General features: G+C 35.4%; 1 protein-coding gene across 1 annotated transcript; it reads right to left on the reverse strand.

Moving 5' to 3' along the window:
• Positions 1–4466: 4466 nt before the first annotated feature.
• On the reverse strand, positions 4467–18453 carry LOC143536334 (uncharacterized). The gene is made up of 48 exons (XM_077030354.1): positions 18256–18453; positions 15375–15672; positions 15060–15288; positions 14639–14978; positions 14435–14548; positions 14221–14349; positions 13947–14138; positions 13659–13853; positions 13411–13548; positions 13205–13321; positions 12882–13135; positions 12694–12797; positions 12518–12612; positions 12183–12419; positions 11908–12117; positions 11738–11819; positions 11584–11651; positions 11272–11417; positions 11070–11178; positions 10835–10981; positions 10695–10742; positions 10482–10610; positions 10160–10396; positions 9945–10076; positions 9787–9866; positions 9606–9711; positions 9421–9516; positions 9182–9340; positions 8849–9022; positions 8558–8772; positions 8319–8451; positions 8089–8241; positions 7960–8004; positions 7811–7888; positions 7599–7715; positions 7371–7497; positions 7190–7290; positions 6770–7108; positions 6571–6690; positions 6423–6470; positions 6192–6338; positions 6049–6110; positions 5814–5967; positions 5543–5734; positions 5374–5478; positions 5148–5282; positions 4736–5074; positions 4467–4652 (listed from the first exon to the last, which is right to left on the reverse strand). Exons 1-48 carry the CDS (start codon positions 18352–18354, stop codon positions 4503–4505), a joined length of 7224 nt encoding a protein of 2407 aa, XP_076886469.1. The 5' UTR covers positions 18355–18453; the 3' UTR covers positions 4467–4502.
• Positions 18454–18981: the final 528 nt, after the last annotated feature.

Here is an 18981-nt window from a genome sequence, read left to right on the forward strand (position 1 = left end):
AAACTCTTATTTATTTATTTACTAGTATGAAACCCGCGCGATGTTGCGGCAACAACAATTTTCAATGCGATACTTGTTTATGTTTGTTTATCAATCATCTGGTAATATATTGTACAATACTTATACGTATGTTAGTTTTCTTAATTGTGTAATACTTTACAAAAGTTTATTACGTTAATTGTTTAATTGGTTCGGTTGATACATGTATATAGGGTTGTACAAAAATGTTTTATTATTGACTTATACATTATAATCTACACATCGGGTTTGAAATTTTTTTATATCTAAACGTCGACAAAAATAAGCACTTCGTAATTTAGGTTCGGTTTCTTAAAAACATAATGCATTTAAAGATATAAAGGGAAACAATGTAAGGCTCCATTACCGGTGCCCTACATTTAGTGTTGGATTTACTCATAAACACATTCTAAATATCAGAGTTAATTAAAACTTTCACAGAATAACATAAAACATCAATAGTCATTACAAACATTCATAACTTGTCTTTAAAACATAACTTAAACATGTCTTTTAGTTCAAAACATAACAAATAGATCTTCAGATGCCAGCTTCTTTATTCTACCGTCATGTGTCCCCGCTCAAGCCAGTTGCCTCATTCTACTCACCTGCGTGCATACTAAAAGTCAGCTACGCTGAGTGAGTTCTAGTTAATCACATAACATACAATACGTACACTTACCTTCCATTATGCACCCGAAGACACATAATAATTACGTTACTATTTTACTTTCAGTACATAACTTCATACATACATACATACATACATACTTTATTACTTTCATACTATATATTTACTGTCCATTCTATCTCAGATATTATTAGGGTCTGATCCCTTCCTTTTCTATCTCAGATATTATTAGGGTCTGATCCCTCTTTCCTTTGTCTATCTCAGATATTATTAGGGTCTGATCCCTTTCTTGTCTATCTCAGATATTATTAGGGTCTGATCCCTCTTTACTTCTCTATCTCAGATATTATTAAGGTCTGATCCCTTTCTTCTCTATCTCAGATATTATTAGGGTCTGATCCCTTACTTCTTCATCTTCGTACATTCTGTCTTTACGTACTCGTAACATACATAACATTCTTTACTCTTTCATACACATTCATACATATATCTATCATACACATCCATCTATCATATACATACCTCCCTTGTCAATACGTGCAATATCCGAAGATCGTTCACGTACCGACAAGCTTTCGATCACATTCAAGATATACATAATTAACATATAAATCATACATGGCATACACTTACCATTTAAGGTAAGTGTATTAACTATCACATCGAGTATGCACACAGCCCCGAAAACATAACAAGGAAATGGGGCTAGAAACTCACCCGAATGCGGTTACGTTCACCGTTTATAGTTATTTCCTTCTTGAGCTGTGCACGGCTAACTGTATAATATTTACATGTATCAACTAACTATTACCACTCATATCGTATTTCTATCTTTATATAACCCACAACGAACGGGGTCCGGGGGCAGCGCCCCTGGCAGCGGGGTGTAGGGGCGGCAGCCCCTAGCAGGGTCCAAGGGGCAGAGCCCCTGGCTGGGGTCGAGCTGTCTTATCACATTTTCCATTAGGATTTTAAATTCTTTTTCTAATTCGCTAATCATTTTCTATAACGAATTAAGCTCAATTCGTTCTCTAATTCGTTATCATTCCTGGTCTGATTAGCTGGTTCGTTAGATTCATTCGTTGTCTTAGTTCGTTATTTTCATCAGCTGATTCGTTATAACATCATAACGAACTGACGAATAGCGAATCCTTCTGATTTGTCATCTTATCATAACGAATTGGCATATAACGAACGACCTGATTCGTTATCTTATTTAGCGAATGGATAGGTAACGAATTTAGGGTTCATTCGTTATCAAGGCATGCAAATGTGTCCCATTCGTCATGGCTGCATAATGAATTGACAGGGATTCGTCTGTTCTTATCCAAACTTTGACCTAGGGTCAAAGTCAAAATCGTCAAGAACACCCAGCAGTCAAACTATATTAAATCTGCGATTAAACCTTCGTTTCTTAACCAAATAACACGATTTTGGTATCCATGAACTCGTAATCACAGCGCTAACAAACCCCAATCATCAAATCGGCCAAACGTTCACGTTTAAAGGGTGCGATTTGGGCATATATATATACGGGTTTATTTAGGTTAACAATTAACCCATCAAATGTTAATCAATTTCCATAAGATTTGTTGTTTTGGATTCGTTTATAACAAACTAACACAGATCTATGATTTCCCTAATCAAACTGAACCTATATGAACGATTTCTAAATATAAACGTACCTTAAACGAGTCGAACCGCGAACACGAGCTGGTCTTTGATGTTGTTTTGGCCGGGCACGACGTTCCAGCACCAACAAGCTCGGGTTTTCGCCTTCGGATCTTGGTTCGGGTTTGTGTGTGTTTTCCAAGGTGTAGGCTATGGTGTAGAGATGAATAAAATGGAGAGGTTTAGGGTTTAAGGGGTATTTATACTCCCTTAAGCCCATGGACCTAAGGCCCATTCCATTTCTTATTCCATCTTCTAAAGTCCAAGCCCGCCTTCTATTAGTGTATTTACATAAAACGATACACGACACATTATAAAATAAACGAAATTTATTTTATTAATTCTTTATAAAAAGTAGGATGTTACAAACAAAAAAATAATAAATTTGTCATATTTTTGTAAAGATGAGAGGTTAAATGAGTAACAATTATTTAATATTACAAAAGTTATCTAAAGTTTAAGGGTAGTTATTGTAAATATAGAATGAGAAAGCAAATGTATTTATATAGTTGCATAAATAAGTTGTACTTTAATGCTTTATTGAGTTGTACATTATAATCTAAGCATTCGTTTTGAAAAATTTTTATATCAAAACATCGACAAAAATAATCACGTCGTAATGGTAGGTTCGGTTTTTAAAAAGACACATTATATTTAAAGATATTGACAAAAACAAACAAATAAATCAACTTGTAAGTTTTTTGGATAAAGATGAGGGGTTGAATGTGTAACTATTCTTAAATATTACAAAAATAATCTAAAGTTCAAGGACAATTATTGTAGCATAGAAGGGTAATTATTGTAAGTATAGAATGAAAATGAATATTGTGTAAATACCAAAATGCCCTCAAAAATTTAAAATTATATGCATTCAAAGTTGTACAAGTTGCATAATAATTTGGACCTCTTAAAATTTAAGAGGTCTTTCACTCCTCCTTTATATATAGTATAGATTTAGTTATTTATTACATAAATAACGAAATTGACCCATTAGCTTGAACCGCCCCATCTTATCAACCCATAACTTGAGTTTGGGAATTAACTCCAGCATTACATTTATTGTAAAATACATGATTGATCTATAATCTTTAAAATTGAAGAATTTGATACTCTAACCTACTTATATTTCTCTAGTTAACTTATTTACAATTGGGAGTAATTTGATCTTTCAATTGCTTATATCTTTCATTATGCACTTAATATTTGCTATATAGCAACTAATTCGTTAGTTGGGACCGACTGCGACCAAAAGAAGATATTGGGACTAATAAAAACCAATATACCTTCTTTAAAACTAAAAATGAAAAATATATGTATCACTGTATCAAGATGGGATAAAATTTGTAAAAAAATGCAGGCTTTCTAATAACCATTCTATTCTACTAACTGTCCTGTGATTAGAATAGCTTTCTTTAAAGCTAAAATCAACAACAAAAAAAAGTTCAAATTACTAACTTGTGTAAAAGACTACACACAGACCAATCCAAGTTAGTTTTTGTTAAAAATATATGTGTATATCAGTGAACTACCAGTGAAACTTGTACATTTATATGATTTATGTTTTAGATTATATCAGTAAAGTTCTATTAAACTCAAAAAGGTTTTACAGATCAATAAAATTCATCACAAATTGTTTGAATGTGGTAAGTGTTCAAAATCCAATGTAAGAATGTATGCATCAAAGAAGTGAACATCAATTTACTACGCTTCGCAAATGCGAACTAGCGTCAAAAGAAGTTTTTATAAATTTTAGAAGCTTGTTAACGTGTGGTCTTAGAACGGTCGTTAGCCAATTTTAGAGAAGAGAATTGGAATAAAGAAACAAATAATGGCATGCTAAATGCTGTTAATGGTCAAAAGTGTTTTATGATAGTCTTAAAAGCCTGATTTGGATAACTTAAGAACATTCACATGTGCATTCATTTTGATCAGATTAAAACGTTCAAGTTATACAATAAGTCAGATATGAGACACGTCTAATATTTGCTAACTTAAAACAAATCCAAATGTACCAACACCAACCACGACCATTATTGGTACATTGCGAGGCTTATAAAAACGTTACGAAATGAAAAATGAGTAATATTCATCTTTAAAAATAAAAACACAAATATCTATAAAAAATGTCTAGAACCTTAACTAATAATTAGCCAAATAAATAGTTAAAAAAATCCCAGTGCTGCTAATGCATGGTATCAGATATTCCTCCGGCAACCACACTATCATCCACAGGCTTCGGCCCACCACACGATCTTGAAACCGATTCAAACAGTTTCTCAATCTCGGGAGCACACCTTGTGAAAGATCTGCTCCAGAAATTATACCTCGGATTCTGCTCAATCATTCATAAACATAACAATCAATTATCAATCTGACATATACTAAAGCTGTTATTTACATTGAATGATTGATTACCTTGATAAGCTCAATGAAAGTGATGAGTAGGCCCCACGGGTGCGGTCGGTTAACAATCAACCGCTCCAATAAAACTCTAGTTATCTGTTCTTGAATAGCTTCCTGGTTTGACTCGGAAAACAAGTAAAGAAGGATGAATGAAAAGTAATGTGTGTGGTTGTTGGGATAACGCAGTTGGTTAGCAACCGCGTTTAAAAAGAGGTAACGTCCTTCGGTCTCCAACTCCATTATCAATATTTGGAAAATATCCAAAGCAGCACCCACCAAGAATATAGCGAGTGATGCATTACTCGCCATTGATTGTCCATGTGGCGTTCTAGCCTGCAATTGCAAGATCGCCTGCATCCATTATTAAAAGTTAGTTAACTAGTTAGACCGGCGATCAATCAGTCAGTCAGATAGATAAACGCACCTGCATTCCAACATAAAGAACGAGAGAGTTCATCAAAGGCACGTTGTAACGCGTTCCTGCCCGTGCAGCTTCACTTGGTGAAAGAAGCAGTTTTTGTTTTAACTCAGAAAGAAATGAAGTCCCTTGTGGCCTCGTCTGTATATAAGATTAATATTAATATTAATATTAATATTATTATTCCAGTGATAAACAACCCGTTAACAATTTTACAAATAAAACTCTGTACCTTGAGATACTCATCCACGTCATTTTTCATTTGCTTGGCTTTTAATGCAGCATCAACCTCTGACAGAATTCGAGGTGATTGACTGATCTCGGCTAACAAATCAATCTGAAAAAAAAAGATTTACTCATAAACGAGTAATATATATCGGATAGGTATGTCAAAGTCAAACCTTTAAGTTGGGAGTTGAAGGGTCGGGTAGCCTCATGTTCCGAGGAAACGCGCTAAGTACTATATTTCGCATCTGAATGCAGCTTGGAGGAATAATATCACAGAAACTGAAATGATAATCACAAAGGAACTCGGGGAAATCGTGAAGTAGCACTAAAAGCACTCTCAGTGTGCCTTTGTACAGAAAACGAACCTGCAAATAATAATAAGATGATGATAAAGTCATTCAGGATTAGTGAAGTAAGAAGTAATGGGCGAAATAAGATGCTTACCGGCTCGCCAAGTTCAGCATTCCTCAAGAAAGGCTCCATAAACTGGAACAAGTCAACCAGCAAACGTTGAAAATATGGCCACCCCTTTTGACCGTTTCCGCTTAATAGTTTTGGCATGAAACTTCGGTGGCTTACTAGCTCGAGCCATACAAAGCTGAAAAAAGGCCGTGTTATATCACACGCAAATCATAGAAAACAAAGTCATTGATATAATAATCCAAAAACAGTTACTAACCTGAATGCGGGAACTTTCAGAGGCTGTAGGGTATGAAAGGAAGTTGCTAGAGCTGTCAAAACCTGCAACAGCACAAGGAAATTAATGAAGTGACATAGGTGATCATTAAAGCGTAAATAAGTTGTTTAGAGAAATGTAATTACCTGAAAGTTTGCACCTTCAAAGACAGGATCGAGGGTGTTAAGGTCAAGCAGCCAATCAATGAATAACCTAAAGTAAGGCCTTGGGTTAAATGATGTTTTCTTCTCTTCTGCATCCTTTTGAATGAATCTCACTGTCACCGTTAGCACCTGCATCACAGAATTCAGATTAATATTACACAAATCATATGCTAGTATCTTAAAATCACAAACAGAAAAAATAAATTTTCAAACCTTTGACAGAAGTGACATCTTGCTTGATCCATGGTCAGCGGCAGAGAACTAACCATACACAATAGTGAAAAGACGTGTTGAGACAAAAAATAAATAAATAAAACATATACAGAGAGAAAGTTCAAAATGTCAAATCAGCAGGCCCTACCTTCAGTATTGAAAAGACTAGTGATGCATACATATCAATGGCTAGAAAAGATAATGCCTGTGTCTGCTGATGAGATTGGACCGCACCCTCAGAAGATATACAGTGTGATACAGCAATATCCTAAAACAAATTTTAAAAGATAAAACGCAAAGTTTCCTTAAAAGTATAACTAAAATCAACTTAAGATTTTAATGAATACCAGAAGACGACGAAAGAAGCGATCTGATGTATCATCGGCTTTCAAAAGGCCATTTTGTTGAAGTTGAAGAACAAAACGAGCAGTCAACTGATCATTCACACCAGGAAGTTCATATATCTTGTACCATTCAGCAAATAGCAGAGAAACCTGTTCTTGAAAAGCAGCAGGATCTGGTTCAGAAGATTCCAGAATATTGGTTTCATCCCTGCTAGCTACAACATGATTAGCGGCCTTTTTGTCTTTTTGTTGTTTGTTCAAATCATCCTTCCCAGCTGCAGGATTCCTAACTACTTCAACAAGTTGTTGAAGCGCCTCAGGAGCATCAGGCCTTGTTGCAAGCTGCGTGTGATTTTGTTTCTATCAGAATACTCTATTTGATCAAGTAAAGATGAACTTAAGTATATAAGAGTTAGATCATACCTTAGCTAATACATCAACAATACTATGAAGTTCAGATATTACTCTCGCGTCACTAGCCACCAGTGTTTGAATGAGAGATATTGCAAATTCAGTTGCCACCTCTGCTTATCATATAAACATTAGTTTTTTTTCGGGATACTAAAGAAAGAAATTATAATATAGTTTACACTACTACACATACTGTTTTTGCCGGCATCAAGAAGCTTGGCCAAGTGATTATTGTAATCAGCGAGGTTCAACAACTCCCTGCGAATTAAGCAAACAGTAATATCCTTGTTAAATTTCCTATCTTCATCAGAATATATTACCTGCAAGAACACATTGTGAGCAAATTAGTAAAGAAACTAGAAATCTAATGAAATAAAAATCATTGTAGCAAACGAGCGAAGAGAAAAAGGAACAAACATACCCAACTAGTTAGTTGATTAAACACAAGCTTGCTGACATCACGAATGGCAGCCAACATGGCAAGGTGAGCACCGACATGAGAGGCGTTTGCTGCGTTTTCATATAAACCTTGAAAGACCTATGGCAAAGGTTCAATTCAATGCAATGTTAAGATCGGTTAGCTAACATGGGTATGCTTTAAAATAGTGGTAATGAATGTAACATTATAACTACCTTCTGAGCAACAGCCAACGCAGCCTCGTCCCGACTAATACATCTAAGAATCACCCCGGGTACCTCCCCAATAATTGCCTAAAAACAATTTCACATTCATACGTTTTAGATATATAATATCTTTAACAGTGATTGAGAATAAACATTACCTGAATTTCAGCTTCTTTAGCATCCTTTGCTATCAAAGATTCCAACTGAAAGAAAATTTGATAGAATTGTAAGTGGTAAAATCTATTAAGAATATTATTAAACAAGACTAAAAGGAACAAGAAGTTAACCTCCTCTGAGATGAGCTGATACTTATCAACTGCATCTTTAGTAGTCAATGAAGGTTCTGCAGTGGATGTACTTATAATGCGATCTGAAGCTAAAGGTGAAGGTGAAGGTGAAGGTGAAGGTGAAGGCAAAGGCTGTGCAAATACACTCGGGTCCTACCAATTATTAAAAACCACGTTAACCAATACAAACTCAAAATCTTAAACTCCTGCTAAATTAACAAAATACTGACTTTGGAGACACTAGAAGCTTCCGGAATGTGTGGTTCAGGAGCTGATACTGAAGAAAACGAAGACAGAGCCGCTTCATTCTCAAAGTTGTGCAAACCCATTCCACCACCCATTGAGCCATGTACCGATGAACCACTAAAATAGAAAAATAATAATAGTAAAAACATATATAAAAATTAAAAATGTCAATACAACGTAAGTATATAAAAGGGAAACCTTCAAGTCTGTCAACCAATCATACCTAAGGAGTTTTACTGAAGTAGGCTCCATATCTTCAGCATCCAACGACTGTGCTACATTGATACCAGATGAGAAGATATCAGGGTTCATTTGACCCGAAACCGAGCCTGACCCGTAACCCCGGTGTAGAGCACCACTAGGTGGAGCCGACGGGCCAAGTGGTACAGCATTAGAATTCTGGTTAGATTGATTCTGCCACGGTAACCGAACAAAGTCCTGCACCAAAAAACGACATATAATTAATATTGAACCTTATACCGAATGATAAATCAATGATGGATATAGATGGTACCTCGTAAACCCTCTGTTGAGAATGGGATAACCGGCCGGGTTTAGGGCGCAGGGCTTCTGGTAGCACACCCACATGACCTTGTGTATACAGGCTTGTATCAAAATAGGGTCCTTCTCTGTGCTTCCTTCTTATTGAAAGTTGAGGTGCAAGTTCACTATCTATTGTTTGCACAGCCTGTATGTAACAAAATACATATATCAACAAGCACACTCAAATGAGGAATAAATTAGATAAGTCACAAATCTAATGTTTGCACAGCCTGTATGTAACAAAATACATATATCGATAAGCACGCTCAAATGAGGAATAAATTAGATAAGTCACAAATCTAACCTTTTCAGTTGCAGCCTGTTCGATTAGTGCACAGCCCAAGTCGAGGTTATCATTAGTAACAAGCTGAACCGCATGTTCAAGAAGTTCAGTTGCAACATTCAAATTCAGAGCCTGGAGATTGTTTCTTAGCTGACTTGATATTGAACCACGGAGTGGTTCCTGATAACAGAAATAAGTTTAAGGTAGTGTTAACTACAAAGTAAGATATTAACACACAATGTGATAAAGACAAATCGAACCTTGCATGTGACATGAGCTAGACTTCCAGCTAAACTTGCAACCATCAAGTGAGCTGCACTATGTATACGACTCTCATCTGACTCCATTGCATAGTCCTGCCATTGTATGCAAATGTGTAAAACATATTTGAAGTATGAATTTAATAATATTAACACACGATGAGAATGGGCCAGTGCAAGGTTACCTTTAAGACAAGTTCTTTTGTTGTTTGGGTCGCTATTGACACACTACGCTGAACAATGCTAGACACTATTTCTTTGATAGCCATTTCCATCGTATATCCAAGCACACTGTAAAAAAAACAAATAATGAACTTTTCGTTTGCCTCTGTAAGTAGTTCTGTTTATTAGATATGATTATATTACCGCTGGAAGGGCACATGCAAACCGAGAGCTTGGAGTTTAGGGTTGATAATAACTTGTTGATCCATACTTGATGATGGTAGCTACAAAGACAACCAACATTTAGGTGGAGATTATACAAGACATATATATAAGAAATAGATTGAAAGACATATACAAACCTGACCAACTGAAAAGGGCAATTGTGCTTGTAAAAGCCCTTGAGCAGATGGAAGCTTATCAGATAAGCCTAAAGCTGCCATCTTTTCATCTTCACTTAAAGTAACAGGAGGGAGATGGTGTGGAGCAGCATACTACACATCAAAATATAATATAGATAATAAGTTTTAATGTGTTTTGAGAAACATATAAAAAAAGACTATAAAAGAATAATAACCTGGGATAATATGCGTGAATGACCACCAGAATGAGTAGAACTACCAACTTCAACTGGTAACTCGACTTGATTTATGGATAATATATTAGATTTCACTTCTCCGGCCATTGGTTGCTGAGCTGTCCCGACATCCTTGGTAGAAAAATCAGGGTTTCCTTCAATTTCCCTCACTTTGTCAATAAGATGAGATGATGGAGTTACTTCCTTCAAGTCCACATTTAGATTCTTGAACAATACCTGAGACACCACAACAAATAGAAAATAAAGTTCACATACAAAGCACACATATATTCAAACATATGTGTGTATACGTATTACGTACCTCAATTTCAAACTTGAGATTCATTTTCAGATTAGGCATTGCATAGATTTCAGCAAGTAATGCAAGAACTCCCATGGTCCAAGGATTAGGCGGTTGATATGCTAGACTGTTTGAACATGACTCTAAAATCTACATCGTCAAAATATTAATTTAATATCTCACCATCATTACTCACAAAAAACAAAAAGGTAACCATAAACAACCAGCGTGTACCTTAGAGGTAAATGGAATCACTGCAATCATTAAACCCTTTTCATATGCCTAAAGTATTGAAAGTAAACTTAGTTAGATACACTTAAAACAATGAAGGCATGCAATTGTGAGGATTAAACATGAAAGTTTTGTATAAGAACCTCAATAACTAAAGCCTTTGGATCAATTTGATTAGCACGCAGAACATGGTTTCTACCGATGGTGATCTTTCCCAACCAACCTCCAAGATTCTTCAGCAACGAACGTTCTTCTGAACTAGATTTTATAAGTTCAGACCCTAGGAGAACCTGTTGCATTACCATATAATATTTAGGAACACAACAATTGTAGAATAAAGCAATGACAACCACCAGATAATAATGTAGTAATTTAGACCTTGCAATTCTCATAGGTGGCTTGAACAATCTCTTTGTTCAGAGGTTTTGAGTTGGCTTTCTCAAGAAACTTCAAGTACAAGTCATGAAAATTTGGTTCTATACTTGCTCTGTCAACAACATCAATTAACTTTAGTTTGAATGTTTTCACAAATTTACCAAACTTATCACCAAAAGATGAACTTAGTGATGTAGATTCTCACCTTTTCATGACCATGTACTGAGCAAACCAAGCATAGTACTGTTCTTTCAAAACTTCTGTGAATTCCTTAGCTTTAGCTTCAATGTTGGCAGCTGATAAATTATTAATAATAAAAGAAATCTTATCCTGAATTTCAGATGGTGGGGCCTGTAAGGAAAGTTCACAATCTGTTAGATGTTACACAAAATATAAATGTACTTGCCAGAAGTCAACCCCATCTAAACAAGTTAATCGTTTATAAAGGGAAACAAGCTCTTGCAGATTGACCATTGAAATTCATCTTAATATAAGAATCCTAGTAAATAAACAATACCTCGATAGGAGTGTCTCTACGTTCAGCAGCAGCAACAAGTGTTTCAATATTTAACGCAGAACCAAACCCTGAATTACATACCATATGTCAATATACCACAAAAAGACCTACACGAATGTGCCGATAAAAGATTTGAGAAAAGTTGAAAGCTTACTAGCTGAAGTAACAGCTCGAGAAGAACGAGTAAAAGCAGGAGATGAAGCCAATGCTGCTGAAGAACTAACCACGCTATGTGGCTGCATTCAACCATCAAAAAATGATCATAAAAAGAAAACCGGGTGAAACAACCATCTTGTATAGATAAAATTACAGCGTAGTGGTTACCTTAGGAATATTAACAGGATCATTCGGTGGAGCAACTGAAGCTTGCACTGTGGTAGTTAAGTTAGACTTCATATAGGAGGAAGCTACAGAGGCTCTATTTCTCTCATCTAAATAACTCGGGTTCCTCTGCTGAAGCTGAATTGGAGAAGATATGTGTGAACCAAGTTGTGTACCACCAGATCCAATTAGCGGGAAAGATGAACCCGACACCTACAAGAAAAACAAATTTGTAAAAACTTCATAACATATTATTTGCTGGGAACATAAACATGTACCTCAACATTTGTATGTTGAATAGAATTATGATGTTGGTCAGCAGCAGGATTGTAGGCTGCCGCTTCTGGTTCTGGATGACTTGATGAGTTTCTAGCAAGAGCCCTTTCAATGAAAGCAACAAGCTCGGGATGGGTCCCACGTAGATGCGAAATTTGTAAGATGTGTTGACAGTACTGTGGCCATTCAATCAGACGGTCCATAAACTTCTCCAAAGCCTTTGTACCAAAAACAAACATCTGCATACAACAAACATTTTTCATCATTGATTAAAACAATTGTTTTTATATTTAAAGCATAGAAAAATCATCACGTATCACCAGAAATTAATACTAACTTTGGAATCCGCAGGCTTACGCAAGGCATCCAACACAGCTCGTAAGGCAATACCAAGTGTCAGATGTGTCACCAGTTGATTCTTAATAAGCAAACCTGCAATTTTCAAGTTTAAAAAGATACCAAAAAGACAATAATATTTGTTATATCAACTTGATATATCAAATACTAACTTACCAAAGAGAGCTGCAGCGATTCTAAGTTGTCTGTCAGGGTATTTAATGAAAAACTTGTATTCTTCAAACAGATTCGCGATCATGCACTCAAATATGGATTGTTCTCTGAGAGATTAATTACAATTTAATAAAATGAGAGAGAAGATGGTATTGACAGTATACAAGAAAAAAAATGGAACAGGGATAAACCTTCTTTCAGAAGAATCCTTGAATCGGGCCAGCATTTGAATCATTGCATCAACCGTCAACTGAGCAGAAAACATTTGATGGAAATAAGAGTTGGCCTCTGTCTCTATATCATCTGCATATACTTCAGATGTTGATGAATCAGGACCACCATTGTTTCTCATCCTTGAATTGTTGTTTGTAAGATTCAAATTTAATCTTTCCAATTCCTTAGAAAGTTGGTTAGATGAGTGCAAGTCTGTATGTGCTTGAAGAACCTAAAGCAAAACAGAACAAAAACTTTAGCAATATGTAAGAGTAATGAAAATTTGAAAGAAATACAAAACCTTTATGAACACGGGAGTTGTCTCCATATACAAACTCCAGATGTTTCCGGAATTATGCAATCGATTTGAAGATTCCTGAGCATTATATTCCACCTCCTTCAAGAATCGAAGGCACTCCTAACAAGGTAACAAATTTATACATCAATATCATCTCCAATCTCAACTAACAATGCATGACAGAATATGATGATGAGAATATCATTTACCTCAATGAAAGTATCTTTGTAAGTACTTAGATTTGAGCTCAGCCACTTCTCCAGATCTACAAGATCTTTCCTAGATGCCAAAGCAGCCAGCCTAATACCAAAAAGCATAGGTACCATATCCAATACAGGAGATGTAATCTGTAACAAAAAAAAGAAAGATATTTTTAAATGTTGGAATTCCAAATCAGAAGTTAGAAAAAAAAAAGAAAAAGAAAAAAGAAAAGAACAGATTAAAACAATATTTTGACCTTTAACTCTTGGCACAAATCCAAGACCCTTATGACGTTATCTGGATCAATGTTTATTGCATCATTTAAAGCTCTCAACAAATAGGGTGGGTTAACACGCCAAAGATGAAGCAAAATGCCACCAACAGAGGCGTCTTTTAGCATCACAGGAACAACAGCCAAAGAAACTTCATGTTGAAGGAGATCATATGGTGTCTGCATATTTTGAAGCTATGTAAAATCAACCAAAAAAAACTAATAACGAAGCAGATATATAATAAACTACTCAACAATGTGAAAAGACAATACATTAACATGAGCCATTCCGAATAGCAACACTTCAGAGAATTGTTTAAGAGGATATTCAAGCAGCGATCGAACAGATTTCGCAAGGCCTCTCTCTGCTAGCTGGCACAGGACCTCCAAAAGGTCAAGGCATAACCATGCATGATTTGCATGACCAGATTGCAACTTCTGACTATAGACTGCATCAGCATTTGCCTGCAAGAAAACCAATAATGTAAATATTTGGATCCATCATTCATAATATATGTAATAATTATCGACACACAAATGTCAGTACCAATTGTCTTTTGCAGTGTGCAAACGTGAATAGTTCAGGTGGTGCAGAAACAGCATACTTGAGAAAAGACAGTTGTCCTTCAGTGTTTCTCCAAACATCGCCACAAACAGCAGCCAGTGGAAAAAGATCCTACAATGCCGTCAGTAAAGATAAACTTCAACTCTATAAGTCTATATTAGATTGATAAGAAACTACAGGAAACAAAGATTAAAACCTGTGATGCATATTTGTAACAAGAAATCAGTAGTGAAAATGCTGCCTCATCTGGAACATAAAAACCTTCATGATCAAGGTTTTCAATCACAGTGGTCCAGTTGATTCCAGGAGCCTATAATTTTTGTTCATGTTAGTATTGGTATATATACAAACTACATCGGCCAAATTGATTAAAAACAGAAACTAAAAAACTGGAACTAACAAGCTGCTTAATTGATTCAATAAGGACATCAGTGTTCCAAGAGTTCGGTGAGGACATATCAGAGAGATTCCCTCTACCAAGAGCAGAATAAAATGTGTGAAATGCATTTTCATGGTCCTGAAAGCTGGCATCGGATCGGATAACTGTCCCGAGTATCCTAGCGACAGTTACTTCGGTTAGAGGTGAGAAGGAAGATAGCAAATCTTTGCATAGTGGCACGTCTAGTGTGCACTTATAGCCCAATTCTTTCAACATATCAGCCATGTTCATCTCCCTCTCCATTTCTGCTAGGATAGCATCAAATTCATTCTCATTGCCTTCATTCAGAAAATCCAAATTCCTGAAATTTTCAAATTATAATATGATAAATAAGAAATGAATTATTTACAATAGAACAAACAACAAAAAATAATATACTCACCTCAATAACTTAGAATCTTGTAGCTCTTCTGATAGGAAAGGAGCTAAAATAAACTCTGAATCCTCATCAAACTGAACCAGAGATAACAAATGCATAAACGAGTCCACATGTTTAGAAAGGACTTCAGACTTGTTAAGAAACAGCAATACATCCTGAACAAAGTCAGCAGCCTGCAAAGAGGCATTGGTTGCACATAATTCCTCAATTTGCCTCATACAAAAATTTCTTCCTGCAAACAGCAATATAATTATCATATGGTCATAAACATAAAACATTGAGAAAGGTACAGATTACAGAACCATAGAAAAGGCTTACCAGCCATTCTGATGTCATTATTCTCTGAATCCGTCAAAGCAAGACCAAACCCAAGTTTCTCATATGCCGATAATTGTAGAGCAGCAGAAAAATTATCCAGAAATTCCTCAGTGATTACTGCTGGCCTTACTGACATTGAGAATACAGTACTAAACTGTGGTTTTTCCAACAACTTTCTAAAAATTGAAGCAACTACAGGCTCCAGACGAGTACTTTTCAAGTCTTTTTCAAACACATTAAAGTGGTGCAAGCAGGTCTCCAAAAGCAGAATGTTTCCCTCAGTTCCATAGTCAACAAACTGCTCAAAATGCAACTATGTCAACAAGGATAAACCCTTGAATGTGTACAGTTACATCATCTATACTAATATACTATACTACATTTTTACATTATATTTTAGAGTTTAAAGAAGCACAATGGTCTTTTTATGAATTTGACTATCTTAATTATCTTCTACACACACATGCCATTTATGTGATTAAATACAAAAAAAACGTAATTGAATGATATTGATTATATACACCATAAATTAGTCCAACTACAACTTCAACTTTGAAGTTATCACATCTAATAACAAAATTTTCCTTTAGAAAACTAAAATATAGTAACCTACTTCCTACTTACTTTATTTTTATTAACATTTATTCAAACCTTCAAACCTATATCATTTATTAACATGTATTAACATTTATTAATACTTCACCGGTGTCTGTGTTAGTGTGTTGTATTCCCCGCTACATAATGCGCGCACCCCTCTACTCTAGATGAGACATTAACTAACACAAGTATGACCTTTTAGCTAATCTTTATTGCGGAAAAATATCAGATATAGGTTATCACGGTGGGATATCAGTAATTTTAATATCATGCAGAATTTATATATATAGCAATTTAACACCAACAATTCAGTATACTCTCCTGACTCAACAAATTAACCTCTTGCAACTTACAAAACACTAACAACTGTAGCAAGTAGGAACTGATTAGAACTTAAAACACTAAAAATGACAAAACTTAAAAAGCTGATATCGGGAAAATCGGTGATACATCGGTCAAACTTATCGGTATCGATATTCTGCTAGAGATCCGATAACCACTATAGCACCGATATCAACTGCATAGCTTTAAAGTAGAAAGTGATTAAAACTTAAAACACCAACATTAAACACCAAAAATTGACAAGACTTAAAAAACTGATATCAGGAAAATCAATGATATATCAGTCAAATACCAGTCAATATCGCGATATTATCGGTACAATATTCTGCTAGAGGTCAGATAACTGCTATAGCACCGATATCGGCTGCATAGCTTTAATGTATCATTTTAAGTAAAATTTCTTCATTCGCTATTCTTCTGATCAAATAACCGTATTAGTGAAGTAAATACATGCCTCATTAATCGTAAACCTGTCGATTAAACACCTAAGATTTGATAGTCAATATCGCGATAATCGGTACAATATTCTGCTAGAGGTCCGATAACTGCTATAGCACCGATATCGGCTGCATAGCTAATGTATCATTTTAAGTAAAATTTCTTCATTCGCTATTCTTCTGATCAAATAACCGTATTAGTGAAGTAAATACATGCCTCATTAATCGTAAACCGGTCGATTAAACACCTAAAATTTGATAATTGATACCGATTCCAATTACAATCACGTTAGCTAATTAAACACCTAGCGTTTGAGCTATCAATTAGATTGATTGCCAGAATACAAACAGATAAAAAAAACAATTACAATCATGTGAGCAAACTAAAACTTAGAACACTAATATTAAACACTAAAAATTGACAATTAACACTTAAAAGAACTTATATCAGGAGAATCGGTAATATATCAATCAAACACCGGTCAATATCGCGATAATATAATCGTTACAAATATTCACTGATTCATTCTCCTGATCAAATAATCGTATTAATGGAGTAAATACATGTCTCATTAGCACGTAAATCACTAATAAAACAAACATTAAAGTATTGGTTTATTGGATTTTAATAATCCCTATTGACTGGTATTGGCCGATAATAATCCCTATTCATTTTATCGCCACTGGCGGTCCCAAATTTCAAAAGGTTGCCCCCAGTGGTCCCCCGTTAAAAATGGCTTAACGACGTTATACTTTTTTCCGAATTTCAAACTATTTTTTAGGGATTTTGATGGGAAGGAGAATACGAATCGATTGACGTAAAACTTAACTCGAAACAGGGATCCAAAAGGCTTGATTTTTGTTCATGGGAAGTTCAAACACACGAATTGAAGCAAAAATCAAGTCCTTTAGATCACTGTTTCGAGTTAAGCTTTACATCAATAGATCTGTATCCTCCTTCCGATGAAAAGCCCTAAAATATTAGTTTGAAATTCAGAAAAAAAGTATTAACGCCGTTAAGTCCTTTTTAACGTGGGACCATTAGGAGCCAATTTTTTTTAAATTTGGGACCACTAGTGGTGATAAAATGAAGAGGAATTATTATCGGCCGATACCAGTTAATAAGGATTATTAAAATCCAATAAAACTAAAGAATTTAACACTAAAATTGACAATTAAGACTTAAAAAACTGATATCGAGAAACCGGTGATACATCGGATATTCTGCTAGAGGTCCGATAACCGCTATAGCACCAATATCGACAACATAGCTTTAATGTATCATTGTTCTTCCGATCAAATAATAACAGCATTAGTGGAGTAAATACATGCCTCATTAACCGTGAGCTAATTAAACACCTAGGGTTTGAGGTTTGATACTGATTTCAATTCCGATTACAATTACAATTACAATCACGTGAGCTAATTAAACAACTAGATCGATCAACAGAACACGAATAGATACAAAAACAATTGAATCTAATAACATAAGATGCGTAATTAACCTGAGTGAGCTCGCGAAGAACGGAATCGGAATTGGATTCGTTCAAGCTCTCGAGCAACAGCCGGATTTCAGTCGAGAATCGTTGCATCAATGGAATCATGGTGACAAATCAGTTAATTGATTGATTGCTTGAAGAACTAGGGTTTCGAAATAAACCAGAGCGAGGGAAAATTGGGGATTTTATACGAGTAGTAGAAGAAGATAATAATATTATTATATTATTATTATACAGTGGATTCGGGCCTGATAAGTTTATCTTTTTTTTTAATGACCAACTAAGTAACGCCGGATATTTTGTACGCGGCCCCCATTGGCCAAAGGTAGCTCGAGCCGGCCACTATTCCAGACGGATGAAGCCCCTAGCGGTCCACCCTATTGAGGGATTCACCGGATAAAACCCGACCCCACACCCACCAAATGGCACGACAGCGAGGAGCCGGTAAAACCGGGTGAGATCAGGATTCGAACCCTGGCAAGCCAGGGTCATCCCTCATATCTCCCATTAAACTTATCTTTTAACGGGTGTGTTATGACTTGTATTCAGATATATCGTGTTTGGATCTTGTTATTAATTATATTATGACAGAATTACAAATTTTGTCCTTTAAAATAAGTCGAATTACGGTTCGTGTCATTTGTTAAGTTTCCTTGCAGGCGGTGTACTTTAAACTTTTTTTTCCTACAAGTTTTGTCCTTTACGCTAACTGGGTTAGAAAAAGTCAGTTAA

The sequence above is a fragment of the Bidens hawaiensis genome, unplaced genomic scaffold (assembly GCF_021521415.1).
Source record: "Bidens hawaiensis isolate Kalapana, Puna unplaced genomic scaffold, B.hawaiensis_p1.1 tig00010780_1, whole genome shotgun sequence".
Classification (NCBI taxonomy): Eukaryota; Viridiplantae; Streptophyta; class Magnoliopsida; order Asterales; family Asteraceae; genus Bidens; species Bidens hawaiensis.

Coding starts and splice junctions, on each gene's coding strand:
- LOC143536334 (XM_077030354.1), bottom strand. CDS start 18,354: ATGATTCCATTGATGCAACGATTCTCGACTGAAATCCGGCTGTTGCTC. Junction 11,820..11,907: donor ATCCTGTTAATATTCCTAAG/GTAACCACTACG, acceptor GGTTGAATGCAG/CCACATAGCGTGGTTAGTTC. Junction 6,691..6,769: donor GCTTCTTTCGTCGTCTTCTG/GTATTCATTAAA, acceptor AATTTGTTTTAG/GATATTGCTGTATCACACTG.